This window comes from Saccopteryx bilineata, chromosome 2, assembly GCF_036850765.1.
Source record: "Saccopteryx bilineata isolate mSacBil1 chromosome 2, mSacBil1_pri_phased_curated, whole genome shotgun sequence".
In the NCBI taxonomy this organism is placed as follows: Eukaryota; Metazoa; Chordata; class Mammalia; order Chiroptera; family Emballonuridae; genus Saccopteryx; species Saccopteryx bilineata.
In genome coordinates this window covers 108,515,992-108,536,986 of record NC_089491.1, presented here as the reverse complement: position 1 = coordinate 108,536,986, position 20,995 = coordinate 108,515,992, and the positions used below count along the sequence as shown (strand labels likewise).

General features: G+C 36.0%; 1 protein-coding gene across 10 annotated transcripts in view; it reads right to left on the bottom strand.

The window, feature by feature from the left end:
* Positions 1–20,995, bottom strand: part of PPP1R12A (protein phosphatase 1 regulatory subunit 12A) — a 159,152-nt gene that overhangs the window by 49,041 nt on the left and 89,116 nt on the right. For all 10 annotated transcript variants that reach the window (XM_066257590.1, XM_066257594.1, XM_066257588.1 and 7 more), the window contains exons 5-8: positions 17,051–17,195; positions 9,761–9,835; positions 8,634–8,722; positions 7,954–8,111 (exon numbers count right to left, since the gene is read on the bottom strand). In XM_066257590.1, the coding sequence (XP_066113687.1) occupies positions 7,954–8,111; positions 8,634–8,722; positions 9,761–9,835; positions 17,051–17,195 (467 nt within the window). The remainder of the gene's footprint in view (positions 1–7,953; positions 8,112–8,633; positions 8,723–9,760; positions 9,836–17,050; positions 17,196–20,995) is intronic.

The following is a 20,995-nucleotide window of genomic DNA, read 5'->3' as shown; positions in this document are numbered from 1 at the left end:
CTTGCAGCAAGACACATCATAACTAAAGTGTCAAGGTTAAGAGACAAAGAAAGAATACTAAAAGCAGCAAGAAAAAAGCAGTTAATTACCAACAGAGGAGCCCCCATAAGGATGACATCTGACTTCTCAACAGAAACACTTGAGGCCAAAAAGGATTGGCACGAAGTATTCAAAGTGATGCAAAGCAAGAACCTACAACCAAGATTTCTTTATCCAGCAAGGCTATCATTTAAAATTGAAGGAGAAATAGAAAGCTTCCCAGACAAAAAAACAAATAAAACTCAAGGAATACATTACAACCAAACAAATGCTGCAAGAAATGTTAAGGGGACTGTTGTAAACAGAAAAATGGGGAAAAAAATCTAGAAAAAGAGGAATGTAGATTTAAAGAATAAAATGGCAATAAACAACTACATATCAATAATAACCTTAAATGTAAATGAATTAAATGCCCCAATCAAAAGACATAGGGTAGTTGCATGGATAAGAAAGGAGGGCCCGCCTCATCAGGCGGTGGCGCAGTAGATAGAGCATCGGACTAGGATGCAGAGGACCCAGGTTCGAGACCCTGAGGTCGCCAGCTTGAGTGCGGGCTCATCTAGTTTGAGCAAAGCTCACCAGCTTGGACCCAAGGTTGCTGGCTTGAGCAAGGGGTTACTCAGTCTGCTGCAGCCCCTGGTCAAGGCACATATGAGAAAGCAATCAATGAACAACTAAAGTGCCACAACGAAAAACTGATGATTGATGCTTCTCATCTCTCTCCGTTCCTGTCTGTCCCTATCTATCCCTCTCTCTGACTCTCTATCTCTGTAAAAAAAATAAAATAAAAAAAATAAAAAAGAATTTGAAGAAAAGAGGACTTGGCCCTGGCTGGTTGCCTCAGTGGTAGAGCATTGGCCCAGTTTGTGGAAGTCCAGGGGTCGATTCCCTGTCAGGGCACACGGGAGAAGTGCCCATCTGCTTCTTCACCCTTCGCCCCCTCCTTCAACTCTGTCTCTCTCTTCCCCTCCCACAGCCATGGCTCCATTGAAGCAAAGTTGGCCCAGGCACTGAGGATGGCTCCAAGGCCTCCATCTCAGGTGCTAGAATGACTCCGGCTGAAACGGAGCAATGCCCCACATGGGCAGAGCATTGCCCTCTGGTGAGCATGCTGGGTGGGTCTCAATCGGGCACATGCAGGAGTCTGTTTGACTGCCTCCCCTTCTAGCTTTGGAAAAAGAAGAAAAAAAAAAGAAAAAAAAAGAGGACTCATACATATGCTGTCTACAAGAGACCCACCTCAAAACAAAATATACACATAGACTGAAAGTGAAGGGGTGGAAAAAAATATTTCATGCAAATGTAAATGAAAAAAAGCTGGGGTAGCAATACTTATATCTGACAAAATAGACTTTAAAACAAAGGCTATAGTAAGAAATAAAGAAGGTCACTACATAATGATAAAGGGAGCAATCCAACAGGAAGATATAACCATTGTAAATATTTATGCGCCTACTATAGAAGCACCTAAATATATAAAGCAGATTTTGATGGACATAAAGGGCAAGATCAACAGCAATACTATAATACTAGGGGATTGCAACACCCCACTAAAATCAATAGATAGATCTTCAAGAAAGAAAATTAACAAAGAAACAGCCGCCTTAAAGGACACACTAGATCTACTGGATTTAATAGATATCTTCAGAACATTTCACCCTAAAGCAGCAGAATACACATTCTTTTCAAGTGCTCATGGTATATTCTCTAGGATAGACCACAATAGGACACAAAACCAGTTTCAATAAATTTAAGAAGACTGAAATCATATCAAGCATCTTCTCTGATCACAATGCCATGAAACTAGAAATCAACTACAATAGAAAAACTGAAAAGTATTTAAACACTTGGAGACTAAACAGCATGTTATTAAATAACAAATGGGTTAACAATGAGATCAAAGAAGAAGTAAAAAATTTCCTTGAAAAAAATGAAAATGAACATACAACAACTCAAAGTTTATGGGACACAGTCCTGAGAGGAAAGTTCATAACATTACTGGCATATCTTAACAAGCAAGAAAAAGCTCAAATAAACAACTTTAACCCTGTATCTAAAAAAACTAGGGAAAGAACAGCAAGTAAAGTCCAGAGGAAGTAGAAGGAAGGAAATAAAAAAGATCAGAGCAAAAATAAATGACATAGAGGCTAAAAATAAATACAGAAGATCAATGAAACCAAGAGCAGGTTCTTTGAAAAGGTAAACAAGATTGATGAACCTTCAACCTGACTCACCAAGAAAAACAGAGAGAGGACTCAAATAAAATTAGAAATGAGAGTGCAGAAGTAACAACTAACAGTGGAAATACAAAGGATTGTAAGAAAATACTATGAAGAACTATGCCAAAAAATTAGACAACCTAGATGAAATGGACAAATTCCTTCAAACATATAATCTTTCAAAAATCAATCTGGAAGAATTAGAAAACCTAAACAGACCGATAACAACAAATGAGATCGAAACAGTTATCAAAGAACTCCCAACAAACAAAAGCCCTGGGCCAGATGGCTTTGCAGGCAAATTCTACTAAATATTCAAAGAAGAACTAACACCTATCCTTCTCAAGCTATTTCAAAAAAAATCAAGGAGGGAAGACTTTCAAACTCTTTTTATGAGGCGAGCATTATTCTCATTCCAAAACCAGTCAAAGACAACTACAAAGAAAGAAAACTATAGGCTAATATTCCTGATTAACTTAGATGCTAAAATTCTCAACAAAATATTAGTAATCTGGTCCAGTAATACATGAAAAAAATTATACATCATGATCAAGTGGGATTTATTCTGGGGAGGCAAGCCTGATACAATATTTGCAAATTAATCTATGTGATTCATCACATAAACAAAAGGAAGGAGAAAAATCACATGATAACATCAACAGATGCAGAAAAAACATTTGACAAAATCCAGCACCCATTTATGATCACAACTCTTTAGCAAAGTGGGAATACAGGAAACACCTCAACATGATAAAGGTCATCTATGACAAACCTACAGTGAACATCATACTCAGTGGGCAAACATTAAAAGCAATCCCCTTAAGATCAGGAACAAGGCAGGGGTGCCCCCTTTTACCACTCTTATTCAACATAGTTTTGGAAGTCCTAGACACAGCAATAAGAAAAGAAATAAAAGGCATCCAAATTGGAAAAGAAGAAGTAAAACTATCATTATTTGCTAATGATAGGATACTGTACATAGAAAACCCTAAAGTCTCAATCAAAAAGTTACTGGACCTGTTAAATGAATTCAGCAAGATGGCAAGATATAAAATTAATATTCAGAAATCAAAGGCATTTTTGGTTGGCTCAGTGGTAGAGCGTCGGCCTGGCGTGCAGAAGTCCCAGGTTTGATTCCCGGCCAGGGCACACAGGAGAAGTGCCCATCTGCTTCTCCACCCCTCCTCCTCTCCTTCCTCTCTGTCTCTCTCTTCCCCTCCCGCAGCGAGGCTCCATTGGAGCAAAGATGGCCCGGGCACTGGAGATGGCTCCTTAGCCTCTGCCCCAGGCGCTAGAGTGGCTCTGGTCCCGACAGAGCGATGCCCTGGAGGGGCAGAGTATCGCCCCCTGGTGGGCGTGCCAGGTGGATCCCGGTCGGGCGCATGCGGGAGTCTGTCTGACTGTCTCTCCCCATTTCCAGCTTCGGAAAAATACAAAAAAAAAAAAAAAAAAAAGAAATCAAAGGCATTTTTATACAGCAACAATAAACTGTCTGAAAGAGAAATTAGAAAACAATCCCCTTCACTATTGCAACAAAAAAAATAAAGTACGTAGGAGTAAATTTAACAAAGGAGGTTAAAGACTTATACTTGGAAAATTATAAAACATTGATAAAAGAAATTAAGGAAGATACAAATAAGTGGAAGCATATACCGTTTTCATGGATAGGAAGAATAAACATCATTAAAATGCCTATATTACCCAAGCAATTTATAAATTCAATGCAATTCCTATTATAATACCAATGGCATACTTCAAAGATATAGAATAAATATTCCAAAAATTCATACGGAACCAAAAAAAACATGAATAGCCTCAGCAATCTTGAAAATGAAGACTAAAGTGGGTGGTATTATACTTCTGATATCAAGTTATACTATAAGGCCATTGTACTCAAAAGAGCTTGGTACTGGCATAAGAACAGGCATATAGATCAATGGAACAGAACAGGGAATCCAGAAATAAACCCACACGTATACAGACAATCGATATTTGACAAAGGAGATAAAAGCATACAATGGGGTAAAGACAGTCTCTTTTAAAAAATGGTGTTGGGAAAATTGGACAGGTACCTGCAAAAAAATGAAACTAGACCACCAACTTACACCATTCACAAAAATAAACTCAAAATGGATAAAAGCTTTAAATGTAAGTAGTGAAACCATAATCATGTTGGAAGAAAACATAGGCAGTAAGCTCTCCGACATCTCTTGCAGCAATATATTTGCTGATTTATCTCCATGGGCAAGTGAAATAAAGGACAGGATGAACAAATGGGACTATATCAAACTAAAAAGCTTTTGCACAGCAAAAGACATCATTAACAAAATAAAAAGACAAACCACACAATGGGAGAATATATTTGCCAATACGTCTGATAAGGGGTTAATAACCAAAATTTATAAAGAACTTGTAAAACTCAACACAAGGAAAGTAAACAATCCAATCAAAAAATGGGCAAAAGAAATGAATAGATACTTCTCCAAAGTGGACATACAGATGGCCAACAGGCATATGAAAAAATGTTCAACATTACTAATCATTAGAGAAATGCAAATTAAAACTACAATGAGATACCATCTCACATCTGTCAGAATGGCGCTCATTAACAAAACAACACAGAATAAGTACTGGCGAGGATGTGGAGAAAAGGGAACCCTCCTGCACTGTTGGTGGAAATGCAGACTGGTGCAGCCACTGTGGAAAACAGTATGGAGATTCCTCAAAAAATTAAAAAATGGAACTGCCTTTTGACCCAGCCATCCCACTTTTAGGAATATATCCTAAAAGTACCAAATCACTCATTCAAAAGAAGAAGTGCACCACCATGTTTATTGCAGCATTGTTTACTATAGGCAAGATCTGTAAACAACCCAAATGTCCGTCAGTGGATGAGTGGATTAAAAAGCTGTGGTACATATAAATGGAGTACTACATGGTCATGAAAGAGAAGGAAATCTTACTTTTTGAGACAATATGGATGGACCTGGAAACTATTATGCTAAGTGAAATAAGCCAGGCAGAGAAAGAAAAACATCACATGACCTCACTTATTTGAGGAATCTAATGAACAATGTGAACTGAGGAACAGAATAGAGGCAGAGGTGGGATCAAAGGAACCAGAGGAAAAACGAACAGAGGGAAAGGGGATGAGAGGATAAGATCAGAGAAGGGAAAGAGATTAGTGAAATTATATATACATAACACAGTGTTATAGAGAGCAGAAAAGCAAATCCTGGAGTGAAGGGGGGAAGACATTGGGAGGAGGTGGCAAGGGGGTGTTGAGGGGAACATGGGGTGGAGGGGAGATATATTCGGTGGAACACGAATCTATGTAAACACAATAAATTAAAATTAAAAAAAAAAAGATGTGACACATGAGTTAGGAGATCTGGGTGCTAGTCTTGGCTTTCTTGTGGACATGTCCATATAGTTCAATTCATAATTATGTATTTTACTGTAGATTAGGGGCCAAGCATGTCATACAAGGAGGAGATTACATAAAAAATAACTAAATACTAGCAAAAGTATCTGAGGTTATTTAAATTTCAATGCTATCATTTCATATCAAACATGGGAAATAGCATAAATTTAATTAAAGTGATACTAGGTTATGCATGTATATTGGTAATACTTAAATCAGCAGTGTAGAATTTTATACAATTATTATAAAAAAGCCAACACATACAGCAACTGATTGTTATGTAGTACCCATACAATGCAGGTATTATTACTGTGATTTTAAAGAGAAATCTGAGATTAAATAAATTACCCAGTCTACAATTACATGCATGAATAGTCTGTGTTCTTAAAAACTGTGCATGCTGATTTTCATATATCTTGCTTTTATAATTAGAAATACTTGAATTAGCACATTATAGAAATAAATTATAATATTCAATGCCTACCTGTTGCTTTAGCTTCATTTTACCCATATTACTGTCTTGCCAAGGCAAAAGATATATTGCCTCATCTGACCAGCAATGTGACAGCAATAAATAAATAAATTAAAGCCCTAAATAGAAACTAGTTATTTGTATATATTAAAAACTGTGTATGTATTACCAAAAAATAATTTACTTGTATGATTAGCCAACTTAAAAAAAAAAAAAGGAATCCAAACATTTTACCTGGCAACAAAGCCTGATTCTGTTTAGCAACATCTTGTTTTTAATGGAACCAGAGTTATCAATAGTATATGTCCCCTGACATATGTTTATTTGGTAAACTTTACATTCTCACCTTTTCTTAAATGAAATATATTGTTGAGTAAAAATAAAATGACTCGAAATTGTTACTGCTGTTTTTAGAAGACATATAGGTAGTCCAAAAAATTATAAGGCTCCATTTGTGTTCCCCATGACCACCAATCTGGTTTTGATAATGATATGTTTTTCATTAAACAAAAATCTTAATGGAAATGGTATATATTTTTTCTGATAGTTATGTTAAAACATCAGGTTATGCAACTCAAAGATGGCAAAATTAGATAGAATCTCATGCTGTTCAGAAGTTTGAGTGACTGATACAAAATAAGAAAATAAATATTAATTAATAAAAGGAACTTGGTAAAAATCTATGAAAACATGGAGAGGAAGAAATGCAGAAACAATATACTTGATAATAAAAAGGAAAAGAATGTAAATTGTTATAGTAGCTTTGTAAAGCAATTTGGTAGCATCGACGAAAACTGAAAATCTGACTGATAATTCAATTTTAAGGTACAACTAATAGAGAATCTCCTGCACACAAGGAAGCAATTACATAAATAATCAATGCAGTATTATTTGCAACAACAAAATACTTGGAATAAGGTATATATTTATCAGAACAGATATATTTAATGAACATTATAAGAAATTAAAGGGATGTTACATAGATAAAGCTATAGATATGAACAAATCTAAAAAATACAACTTTTGAGTGAAAAAAAGCAAGTTGCATAACAACTCCTAGGTTGAAAAAATAAAAACACAAAACCTTATAATTACTTTGTATTTATTTCTGAATGTACATGTAAGACAAGAGTATAAAAATGGACTGGAAGACTGCAGGAAAAAAACTCATGAGAGTGACTGCCTTGGGAAAAGGAAAAAGGAAGTAGACTAGGGTACAAATAGAAGACAACTGTAATGTTTTAATTCTATTAAAAGAAAAATTTAAAGCAAATATAGCCAAATGTCAACAGCTATTAAGTTTGGTAATTAGAATATGAATGTTCATTATATTGTACTTTTCTGTGTCTTTAAAATTTCTCAAAGTACATTTCCCTACACCCCCACAGGAAAGTATCTTTACTGATCTCCAACTTTCTAAAATTTTACTATTTCTTAGGTATATTTGGGATGCTGCTAGGACATGCTTCTAAACTGTTGGGCCTGAGAAAATGGCAGAAACATTCTTGAATTGCTACAAGTTCATTTATACCCTATCTATACCTTTCTGAGGGAGACTTAGAAGTCTCTTAGCCTTCAATCCTAAAATGGTCAGAAAAAAGAGTTCTGAACTAAAGCCTCCAGGTAATTAGAGAAAAATAAAATCACAACTAGAGTCCCTAAAAGGTAATTTACTGGCTTGGTACGTATCCAAAACAAGTAGAAAATCAGTCTGAAAGTGTCAAAACTAAAGCCTGATCTCATCTTACTGTACACTGAATCAAAAATCACTGAATGTCTTTTATTCCTTTAAATTTTACCTGTTTCAGCTTCTGATTCGGAATCATCTTCTTCATCTTCTTCACTAGAGCAGCTAGATTCATCTTTCTTTCCTTCTTCTTCATCATCAACCTTTTCTTGTTCCAGAGATTCAATACGGGATGCATTTTTCTCTGGCTCAATAATCAATGTCTCTTTGCTGTGAAAGAAAAATACTTTTAAAATCTAACAATCATGCCTGTGGCCATCATGCCAACTCATTCATTAAAATAAGAAAACCTGCCCTGGCCGGTTGGCTCAGCGGTAGAGCGTCGGCCTAGCGTGCGGAGGACCCGGGTTCGATTCCCGGCCAGGGCACATAGGAGAAGCGCCCATTTGCTTCTCCACCCCTCCGCCGCACCTTCCTCTCTGTCTCTCTCTTCCCCTCCCGCAGCCAAGGCTCCACTGGAGCAAAAATGGCCTGGGCGCTGGGGATGGCTCTGTGGCCTCTGCCCCAGGCGCTAGAGTGGCTCTGGTCGCAACATGGCGACACCCAGGAGGGTCGCAACATGGCGACGCCCAGGATGGGCAGAGCATCGCCCCCTGGTGGGCGTGCCAGGTGGATCCCGGTCGGGCGCATGCGGGAGTCTGTCTGACTGTCTCTCCCTGTTTCCAGCTTCAGAAAAATGCAAAAAAAAAAAAAAAAAAAAAAAAAGAAAACCTACTTTATTATTTTACTCACTTCTTAAAGGTCTTCTGTGATTGATTATTGTCCATATTGGCTGTTGATTCAATTAATGGAGATTTCTTCTCCCGTTTTTCACTATGGAGCTTCATAAAAGTTAAAGCAAAAGAAAATAAGAATACTATTTAAATATTAATTAGTAAAATACAAAATTTAAAATAATAACAAAGTGGTTTTCCAAACATTAAACAAAAACACAATAAAACAAAGAAAATATTTACGTTTTAACATAAAAAAAAGGGGGTGGGGGTTTGGATAAATAAAAAAAATTGTAGTTAAAAAACTCCATGAAGGACAAAGTTAGATTCTTTTAGATCCCTGTCAACTTTAGTTCACTAAAAAGTCAGCATCCAATCATCACTTAGTATGTCTGATGATATTTTACTTAAAAATCTGTTCCCGGCCCTGGCCGGTTGGCTCAGTGGTAGAGCATCGGCCTGGCATGCAGGAGTCCCGGGTTCAATTCCCAGCCAGGGCACACAGGAGAAGCTCCCATCTGCTTCTCCATCCCTCCCCCTCTCTTTCCTCTCTGTTTCTCTCTTCCCCTCCCGCAGCCGAGGCTCCATTGGAGCAAAGTTGGCCCAGGCGCTGAGGATGGCTCTGTGGCCTCTGCCTCAGGCGCTAGAATGGCTCTGGTTGCAACAGAGCAATGGCCCAGATGGGCGGGGCATCGCCCTCTGGTGGGCGTGCCGGGTGGATCCCGGTCGGGGCACATGCGGGAGTCTGTCTGACTGCTTCCCTGTTTCCAACTTCAGAAAAACACACACAAAAAAAGTTTCCTAATTAATTACTCCTTCCTTATCAAGGGCCTGCTATTTGACGAATCTGAGATTTTACAGCCTCCACGTTCTAAGTAAACTTTCTTATGAAATTAGAAGAACATGTTAAACTTCAGGAAATATACATTATAGAAACATTAATTTTGTGAAGGGCAAGTGAGAAAAATGGGGATAAGCAACACACAGGCAAAACCCACCACTCGTTCTCCATTCTCTCTCACTGTCATAGTTTGATGGCCAGAAAGTACAAAACATCACAAAAATACTCTTTTTAACTTGTCTGATATTCAAGCTATTAAGATAATTCACTAATGTTGACAATTTTTAGATAGTCATCAAACATACCAGATTTTGTTTCTTTTGCAACTCTTCTAAATATCCTAAAATGTCTTCATCTGCTACATCAAACGCTGTCTGGCCCTATATAGGAAACAAGAGGGCCAGTGGTGATGTTAAAAAGTCAATATACTATAAAATGCCTTTGGTGATTCTGTATGATTACAGAGAAAAAAGTTAAGATAACATTTTTATGGTAGCTATAAAACACAGTACACATGACTCTAAGGAGATGTATAAAAAATCCACACAAGAGAGAAGCAGCTGACACACGTTTCCTTACTTTTTTGGTAAAAGTTTATTAAGATAAAACTCACATACCATACAAATAATCCATTTAAAGTATACAATGCAATGGTTTTTTAGAATAGTCACACAGTTTTACAACTATCAACACCATCAACTTTAGGACATTCTGATTGCCCCAACAGGAAACAACATCCGCATTAGCAGTCACCTCTCTGCTTACCCATCCCCAGGAGCTCAAGCAAACTCTACTCTACTTTCTGTTACTATGGATTTGTCTATTATAGGCATTTCATATAAGTGGAAACATAATATGTGATCCTTTGACTGGCTTTTCTTCACTTTGCATAATGTTTCCAAGGTTCATCCATGTTGTAGCATGTGTCACTATTTCATTCCTTTTTATTGCTGAATAATATTCCATTACATGATACACATTTGCTAATAATCTATTCATGAGTTGATGAACATTTGTTTTGCTTTCCGCTTTTTGCCATATATAATGAATAATGCTGCTATGAACATTCATGTACCAGTTTTTGTTTGGATATCTGTTTTCATTTTCTTGGGTGTATAGCTTACAAGTAGGATTACTGGGTCATATGATAACTCCATATTCAGAGACCTTACTATTTTTTGATACCTCTATAAAAATTAACCAAATTCTTTAGAGTAATAAAATAAAAATATGCATTTCTAAACCACTTAAAGTTTAGCCTCCCACAGGTATGGGTTAGTTTCAAAAATGAATCCAGATAGAACACCTGTCAATCCATTTTTATTCACGATGAAAAAGAAAATTTAAAAGAGCTGCTGACCAAACGTAAGATTTTTCCTGCTGCCTGCATTAGACTTCAGAATAACCACACTGGTATGAGTTTCCAAAATGCCAAGAAGTTCATTATTTATAATACGTATATTCTAATCTAACCTATATGTTAGCCAGTGTATGATCCTTTCTTAGAAAACATTTAATTTTTTTCAACTAGAAATCACTCCAAAAGGAAATTTAAAATTTCTTTCCTAACAGGTGTTCCCTATCCACGACAAAGTCAGATGGGTAGACAATAATAACTGCTAAAATCACACAAACGCTTCATTTAAAAACAAACAAAACTACAACCTCAATTCTATAGCAATATCAAGATATTGACATTTACTTAGGAGTTACATTTCCCTACACTATGAAGCTAAATAGAAGCTACTCAATAGTTGAGCTAGTTTTTCCATTGCCTGCTATGACATATATAGTAAAAGTACATAAAATACTGCTTTATCAAGATTGGAGAATGTATTTAAAATAAACAAGGTTCAAAAACACTTTTATACCTGCCTTTTCTTGTTAGAAAGTGTTCCCAGTGGGGAATTAAGAAGCAGTCTATCTTTTCTTAAATAGACCAAAAGTTTTAGCTTTAATAAACATTTTCCCCATTTCCACCATGAGTATTAAATGCTAAGAATCAAATTCCTGAAGAATACTGATCTTTGAGACAAAAATAACTGGCTCAATATTAGAAAATGGCTTTTAGATTTCTAGTGTATGTTAATCCTAGTTTTGCAATATCATACTGTCTGTGTGATTAGTTCTATAATGTTACACATGCTGTACTTGTTAAGCAAACTGTGTTCAAGATTATGTTATGTGGAAATACCTCATTGGCTATTATTTGAAGCATTTATCAACCCTAGTATAAATGAAATACCACAGATTGAACATTTAAAAAAATTTTAATAAAATTTTAGCACTATTAAATGCAATGTGCTCATGTTAGTAACAAAAAAATTTTCCTAAGAATAAGAAACAGGCTTACTTTACTCTTTCTTGTACTTTCTCCCTTAATAAATGAGTATACTTTGCAAACAGCAGCTTATACAGACTAAAACCTGGAGTAAAAAGTAGGCTATAAACACAGAAAAGTTTCTAATTTCAAAAGAGCACATCAATTAACTCAATCACTTAACCATGCTGTTTAAACAATTGATAGGACAGTTATGAAGCTAACCACCATAACTACTATAAGGCTAATATGCTTCATTATTGGAGTACTAATAGAAGAAGGGCATATAAGCAGTCACTCAAAGCAACCAGGAAACCTAAGGCACAATGCTGAGGTATGAGGAAACAAAAACTCTATCAATCAAGAAAACTATCTTTAAAAAATTACTGCTTAAAAAATTAGTTCAATACATCTGTAAATTACTAGTTATCCTAGAGCCATTGTTTAACTGTGCCTCTTCATTCTTCCTTCCTTTTTACTCTAACTGAATCGCTTTTGCAGGTATGATCTCTTTTATCTTTACAACAACCAGTGAAGTAGTCAGGACAAGCATTACTAAGATTCCCATTGTACAGAAGAGGAAACCCAGATTTGCCCAAGGTCATGCAGGTAATGAAGGGAATAGAGTCTATGTTTCTATTGCTCCATTGTCTTTACAGAAAATAAGAATAAGCTTAGATAGAATCAGGAAAAAGAATCCTTGTGTCCATTAATAACAGCAACACTTCTGTTATTCATTTAAGTCTTTATGACAGCTATGAAGCTAAAAAGCGGTTTACTACTGATTGTAATACTGCAGTTAGAGAAAATTCCAATTACAAAGACACCTGAGTTAATATTTTAAAAGAGCCAATATTTGGGTATATTTTAGTAAAACAATTATTTTAATTAAAGAAACAAAAATATTTCTATTTAAAATCTGTATCACACAATTTAAAATAAGTTAAAATGACAGCAAATATGTTTTAGAGTCTGCCAGTAAGTTAAACAAGACAAAAATTTCTAAATATTGTAACTTTAGAACAATTTCCCCACTTTAATGTAGAAAAACTTTTAAGCTTTCATAATATAATATACTGCATTTTCTATATTATACATTTCCCAAAATCATGTTTTCTATTAGTAAAGAATTCATCCCAAACTGAAAGTACCTTAACTACATTTCTTGATATCATTAAAAAAAATTTAGTAAAAAATTTCAATTACATATACTGAAGAAAGTATCAAATGACAAGATAAATTCAAAGGCAGGCTTACACAATTAAGACTAATTTGCTTTGAACATGAAGTATGACATGTTAATTTAAAATTTACTCAGTGAAAACAGATACAGCCTAAGTCACATAGGCAAAACAACAAATTAAAAATTAAAAGTCTTATAAAAATATCTTCCATTACTATAAACTATAATTCTAAAAACAAAAACAAAAAACCCCACAAAACTTGTACCTGGGTATATTTATGCCACAAAAGCCTTCAGAATTCTTGTATATTATGTAGCCCCTTGCTCTGAAAAGAGGTCTTAAAAATCTTGACTTTTTTTTAGAGAGAGCCAGAGAGAGCAAGAGAGAGAGAGAGAGAGAGAGAGAGAGGCATTAACTCGTTTCTCCTAGTTGCTTCTTTTAGTGTGTACTTATTTGACTGCTTCTCTTACGTGCCCTGAATGGTGATGTCTGGCATGCTGGGATGATGCTTTATTCAGAGCCACCTGGCCAGGGCAAAAATCTTGGTATTTTAAAAGAAAAATCCTATTTTGATTAAAATTTTAAAATCATATTTTTTACAACTTATGAGTTAGTATCAGGAAAAATAAAACATGAGAGCTCAAAAACTAAGAAATGTTATTACAGAAGAACTTAGCAGACCAAAGGAAACAATTATTAGGGCTTTATAAAAATAACTCGACTTCTCTGATCATGTTCCTGAATCTGCAAAACTCAGGTAACAACTTTATACTGTTGTTAAAAGAATAGCATTGTCCTGAAACAAGCTGAAAACCAAAAAATTGTAAGGAATTACAAGGCATAATTTTTTTAAGATCATATTACGATGCACTAAAGTGATGAGGAAATGAGATATTAAATTATAGGGTGACTCAAAGAACTGCTAATATAGTAACATGGAAACGAAGATAAAGCAAAATGATTTTTTTTTTTTGACAGGGAGTCAGAGAGAGGGACAGATAGGGACAGACAGGAAGCAAGAGAAATGAGAAGCATCAATTCTTCCCTGTGGCATCTTAGTTGTCCATTGATTATTTGTTCACTGATTGCTTTCTCATATGTGCCTTGACCGAGGGGCTGCAGCAGAGTGAGTGGCTCCTTGCTGAAGCCAGCAACCTTGGGCTCAAGCCAGTGACCATGGGGTCATGTCTATGATCCCATGCTCAAGCCAGCAACCCTGTGCTCAAGCTGGATGAGCCTGCGCTAAAGCCAGTGACCTCGGGATTTCAAACCTGGGTCTTCTGAATCCCAGTCTGATGCTCTATTTACTGCACCACTGCCTGGTCAGGCAGCAAAATGATTTCATATGTAGTTTTCTTCCTAGGGCATAATCATGAATTGTCTGGCATAGGAGTTAGATAATAATAGAACAGATAAAAGATAAATTTTTTTTTCTCATACATATTACATATTGAGTAGGTTTCACTAGCAAAACAATGTGTTTAAAGTAAAAAGTGCTATAATCTTTTGGAAAACCATTTCAAATAACAAGCTTCTCTCTTCGGGTCTTTATTTGGAGACCACTATCACTAAATGAACCAGTATCGGCACTACCCATGTCAGTGGACAAGTGCTCTGTATGGGGCAAAATGTGGGAGGCAGGAATGCAGAACAGTGATCAGAAAGTAACAAGTATTCATTTGCTAATTTCTTCATTAAAATCTCAACTGCTGGGGAAAATTTCTACACAGAAGAATATAAATTGTCAAGCTAAAATTGCTGGCCTTTAACTGAAATAGTATCAGCATTTACCTGTCCTGTAACGCTGATTATAAAACAGGAAACTGTTATAATAAAAAAAAGACAAAGCAAATTATCAAAAGTTGGCTCAGTGGAGAGCATTGGCTTAGCTTATGGATGTCCTGGGTTCAGTTCCCGGCCAAAGCACACAGGAGAAGCGCCCATCTGCCTCTCCACTCTTTCTTGTCTCCTTTCTCTCTATCTCTTTCTCCCCCTCCCACAGTCAAAGCTCCATTGGAGCAAAGTTGGCCTGGGCACTGAGGATGGCTCCATGGCGTCCGCCTCATGTGCTAGAATGGCTCTGGTTGCGACAGAGCAACGCCCCAGTTGGGCAGAGCATCGCCCCCTGATGGGCTTGCTGAGTGGATCCTGGTTGGGCGCATGTGGGAGTCTGTCTCTCTGCCTTTCCACTTCTCACTTTGGAAAAATACAAAAAAAAAAAAAGTTTTGATAAAAATTTAGATTGAAGACAACTATTTGTAAAGGGCCAATCTATACTTAGATGAATCATTCTCAAACATTTTTTATCTTGACTTTCCTGAAGATTTTCACAACTTTCTATGATCTTCTTGCCTGTACATTTCTAATTTAAAATATATTTATAAATACATAATGAAATACTCTAGGAAGTACAAAGAAGTTCAGAGGGCTTCTTTATCTCTTTGTGTCAGCATCTAGGTCAGGGGTAGTCAACCTTTTTATACCTACCACCTACTTCTGTATCTGTTAGTAGTAAACTTTTCTAACTGCCCACCGGTTCCACAGTAATAGTGATTTATAAAGTAGGAAAGTAACTTTACTTTATAAAATTTATAAAGCAGAGTTACAGCAAGTTAAAGCATATAATAATAATTACTTACCAAGTACTTTATGTTGGATTTTTGCTAAGTTTGGCAGAATAAATCTTTATAAAACAACTTACTATAGTTAAATCTATCTTTTTTTAAATTATTTTATTTTATTTTATTTATTCATTTTAGAGAGGAGAGAGAAAGGAAGAGAGAGAGACAGAGAGAGAAGGTGGGGAGGAGCTGGAAGCATCAACTCCCATATGTGCCTTGACCAGGCAAGCCTAGGGTTTCGAACCGGCGACCTCAGCATTTCCAGGTCGACGCTTTATCCACTGCGCCACCACAGGTCAGGCCAATCTATCTTTTTATTTATACTTTGGTTGCTCCGCTACCGCCCACCATGAAAGCTGGAACGCCCACTAGTGGGCAGTAGGGACCAGGTTGACTACCACTGGTCTAGATCCTAAATCTGCACTAGTACCCTTAACCTCCAAATACTTATCTGTGACCCATGGGAGAATCTCAGACATGTGATATATATCTCTTCCCTTTGCAGATCCCCAACTAGAAACGACAGCACCACCACTCATAGTTAATGAACACAACAGAATGAGATGTCCCTATTTGAATAAAGATGAGATCATTTTAGGGACCTATGCTAAGTATAATTTACTACACTAGCCTATCAAATGCAATACATATGGAATATTCAATGGAAATTAAGGATAATTAAGCTCACTAAAAGAAATATGTTTTGAGTTCTGCAACTGTGCATGATCCTTAACATCTACTGACATGGCGTGGGAGGGAACTAGTAAGAATACTGGTGACACTGGTGACTAACCGATGGCACTTGAAAGGGAGCAGAGTCGAAATCTAATCTAATAAGGAATCTGATAGCTTGAATATGTTCATGCTTTTGTGACAAGCCCTTGTAATATGACATTTACTCCCTCGTAAATCATTAACCTCACTAAACTTTTCTCATCCACAAAACAAGGAGACTAGATGAGGTCTCTCAATGATCTTATTTAGCATAAAAATTTATGGTTTTTACCAATCTTACGTGATATAATACCCTACTATTCATGTCACTTAAAAAGCTACTATATGCAAGCTAATAAGACAATCAGGTGCAAAGAATTAGAAACTTACTTCTATATGTATTCCAACTCATAAATATAATAATGGAAGAAAAAATTCATTAGAGATGCAAAATTTTCTCAAGTTATGAATTCTTAATATAATTTCAATTGAAGTACCCAAATCTATTTTCTATGTATGGTAATATGAACACTGAAAAAGTAGTAATTCTTTCTTTGCAGAATAAGGCCAAAACCACCTCACAGGTAGCTGAAAAAGACTTCAACAATTAATTAATAATAAAAGTCAATAAGTAATTGACAATATATTGTTTTATATAGTTAATAAAACAATACAATTATATAACTTATATTCTTTTAATATTCTTAAGACTAAAATTATATTTCTAAATGTTTAGAATACATTTAAAAGGCCTACCACTTTGTTGACCATCTCCATATCACATAGATTGTCCACTAATATTCGACATGCTTCTTCTTTACCCCAGTGAGCTGCAGCATGAAGAGGTGTCCAGCCATCATAATCTTTAATATTAACATCATAGCCTGCCTGTATTAAAAGTCTAAAGAAATTATAGTAAGTTAGATCATTAAAATCTAGAAATGAACAAATGTAATCAATAGCTTTATACCATGCAAGTTAACAAGTATTTGCAATATATTTCTCTCTTCATCGTTCAAATCCCCCCTCTCATCAATGAAATACGGCAAATGAAAGTAATTCTCAGAAAACACTGGCAAAGAGCATCTTGAGTTACTGCCATAATAATGCATTCAGCTTTAATTCATTCCTAATGACTATAAGTCTTATGGTTTGGTATGACACTGATTAATGCTTGTTAATATAACCTGTAATTAAAACTTTCAGAGGAAAGCCTATAATTTTTCAATGTGAGATCAAAAACTACTGGATCAATTTGTATGTTGGATTTATTGCAGGGAAACCTTCAAGTATCCATACAATAAGTTATCTCAGGCTAAACGTATTCTAAAGTATATACCTGGTTCAAACAAGCTTACTCTATAGTGATTTTGTTTGCTGCTTTACAGTTGAGAAACTGGTTTGTGAAAGCTTTCACAACCTTCGTGATCAACCATGGGAAATTTTCCTAGGACAGTGACCTTCTGACTATTAGGAACAAAACAAAGCAGAATAAGTATTCCAAGGGGTCAAGTCTACTTTCCTACAGCCATAGAAAGCAGATATTCCAATCATCAAGAAAGCTAGAAAACAGGAATACATTTTAATACAACACAAAGAGTTGCACAAATTGTTAGTATGCCCTTCTAACTGTATACTGACATCAACCTTTATTTTACTTAGAAATTAAGCTCACAGAGAGCAAGAGAATGGGTCTATAAATTGCACATAGCACAGCCCAACACACACAGGCAAAACACTAAATACTTTACAACCCAGGAAATCTGGTGACCTTTACCTTACTTTCCAAGATGTTGAGCTTGAGAAGGGCTTCTTTTTACCTACAGAAGGTGGTAGTGATAGCTAATACATAACCCTTCATTTATTTATGGTTTAAGAACTGGTTCCCTAATTCCAAACAGTATCTACAGCAGCTGTTTCCAATTCTGGCTCTGTAGCAGAACCATCTGAAAATTTTGTTTAAAAAAAATATTCCCCAGTTCCACCCCAGACTTACTGGATCAAGCAGCATACTGCAAGATGGGCCCTGTGAATCCATATTTTTAAAGTCCCCCATATGATTCTCATACCACTACCTGTTGTCTGCCTGAAAACCAACTTTAAAGAGCCACCAATCTTGTAAAAAACAGGCTAAAACATATAAACTATCAGAAAGTTTATAATGATAGAATTAATACTGGGATACAAGATAAAATATATCCCCCATCAAAAAATGTGAACTATAATAATATTAAATATCCTGAACAATATAAAATTATAAGTACCTGGGAGCCTATGTGGACAAGAAAAGAGTCAGGAAAATAGATATAGCCCCCCCCCCCATATATGGTTCTTTGTATATGCTAGGCCAAACAAGGACACTAAAAAATATAAGACAGTACTCATTATATTCAAAGAGCTTCTAATGGAGGACAAAAGTCAAGTAAAACAACAATTAACCCTCACAGACAGGTTCTAAGATGGAGAGGCAATCGGGTTGTGTGTGTTTGGGGGAAAATGGTAAGTGGGGTATTTGAAAAAGATACCCTCTATTTATTTTTCATTTCACATATATTTTTATTAATGTATTATCATATGTAATACATTCACAAGGTTCAAAAATAAAAAAAAATAAATGGCTATATAGGGAAGTCACTCTTTCACTGCTGACCTTTAACCAGTTTCCCACTCAGTGCACACAGGAGAAGCTCCCATCTGTTTCTCCACCCCTTCCCCTCTTGCTTCTCTTTCTCTCTTCTCCTGCAGCTATGGCTCAATTGGAGTGAGTTGGCCCCAGGCCCTGAGGATGGCTCCTTAGCCTCCACCTCAGGTACTAAGACTAGCTCAGTTGCTGAGCAACCTACTAATGGGCTTGCTGGGTGGATCTGGTCCAGGCACATGTGGGGAGTCTGTCTCTGCCTCCCCTCCCCTCAGTGAATAAAAACAAAACTACAAACAAAACATCTTAATGCTCTTTCCATATCTTGTAGTGTTTTAATTGCTAGAGTATTTGATGCCAGGCATTTTGATCTTTGTTAGTATGACAGATAATAAAATTGCTTATTATAGCTTTATCTGCTCTTATTAAGAATGAGGTTGGGCATTTTACTTTTCATAGGCTTAAGGGTCTTGAACTAAGTCAAAGGATCAATAGAAATGTGACTCCAAATTAAAGAGATGGTGAATAAAGGTATCTAGACAGAAACAAGAATAGGCATTAAGACATCATGAAAGAACTTCAAGTGTATATAGACGGAGTAATGCATGCCTGAGGAGCAATGATAGCAGCTTAGTTTAAAAGAGGAGCCCATGACCAGATGACAAATGGTCTTATATGTTAAATTGAGGAGTTTAACATATATCCTGATCCTCACTGAGAATCTTAATGAAGAATTTTAAAAGCCTGGATAACCTAATTACAAAGACCATCTGAAAGCAGTTTAAAATCTATTTTACAGTGTAATCCATTACTCAAGTATATGTTTATAGAAAAAATTTTTAGCCTGACCAGGCGGTGGCACAGTGGATAGAGCGTCAGACTGGAATGCAGAGGACCCAGGTTCGAGACCCTGAGGTCACCAGCTTGAATGTGGGCTCATCTGGTTTGAGCAAAGCTCACCAGCTTGGACCCAAGGTTGCTGGCTTGAGCAAGGGGTTACTCAGTCTGCTGAAGGCCCCCGGTCAAGGCACATATGAGAAAGCAATCAATGAACAACTAAGTCAGTGGTAGTCAACCTGGCTCCTACTGCCCACTAGTGGGCATCAGCTTTCATGGTGGGTGGTAGTGGAGCAACCAAAGTATAAATAAAAGGATAGATTTAACTATAGTAAGTTTAATAAAGATTTATTCTGCCAAACTTAGCAAAAATCCAACATAAAGTACTTGGTAAGTAATTATTATTATATGCTTTAACTTGCTGTAACTCTACTTTATAAATTTTATAAAGTAAAGTTACTTCCCTACTTTATAAATCACCATTACTGTGGAACCGGTGGGCGGTTAGAAAATATTACTACTAACAGAGATACAAAAGTAGGTGGTATAAAAAGGTTGACTACCCCTGAACTAAGGTGTCACAATGAAAAACTGATGATTGATGCTTCTATTCTCTCTCTGTTCCTGTCTGTCTGTCCCTATCTATCCCTCTCTCTGACTCTCTCTCTGTCTCTAAAAAAAAAAAAGTTTTAAATCATATTTATGTTTATACGTAACACTCTTTAATATTCCTAATTCTTTCTTTTAAAAATGCTGTTGGGAAGTCACTAAGTTTATTTTATAACCTGCTAATGGGGTTTAAAAGTTTGAAAAGTTTTGGATTAGAGAAACCGATGGAGGACAAGGAAACTAATTGGAAGTTAACTGTACTACTTAGTATAGTGAAAGCTTAAATTACTTAAGTGGTAGAAATTGGAAAAAGGAAGAAATTTAGGGATAGTTGATACACTTAAACTGCTTCACTTTTTACTGAGAAGAGGGAATAAGAACATGACATTAGAAACGCAACAGGAATAAAAGCAGTATTAAAGGGTATAGTATAGTTTGCTAGGGCCAGTCTCATTTCCTCTCACATACACAGATAAAAGTTCTGCACTGAATTTTCATGTAGTTGTCAACACCTTTGCATTCCATAAGTAAAAAAAGAAAAAAATTTACTGTGTCATAAAAAATCTTTGCTCCAAGCAAATTTGTTGATCACTACATTGTCCTATATAGTCTAAATT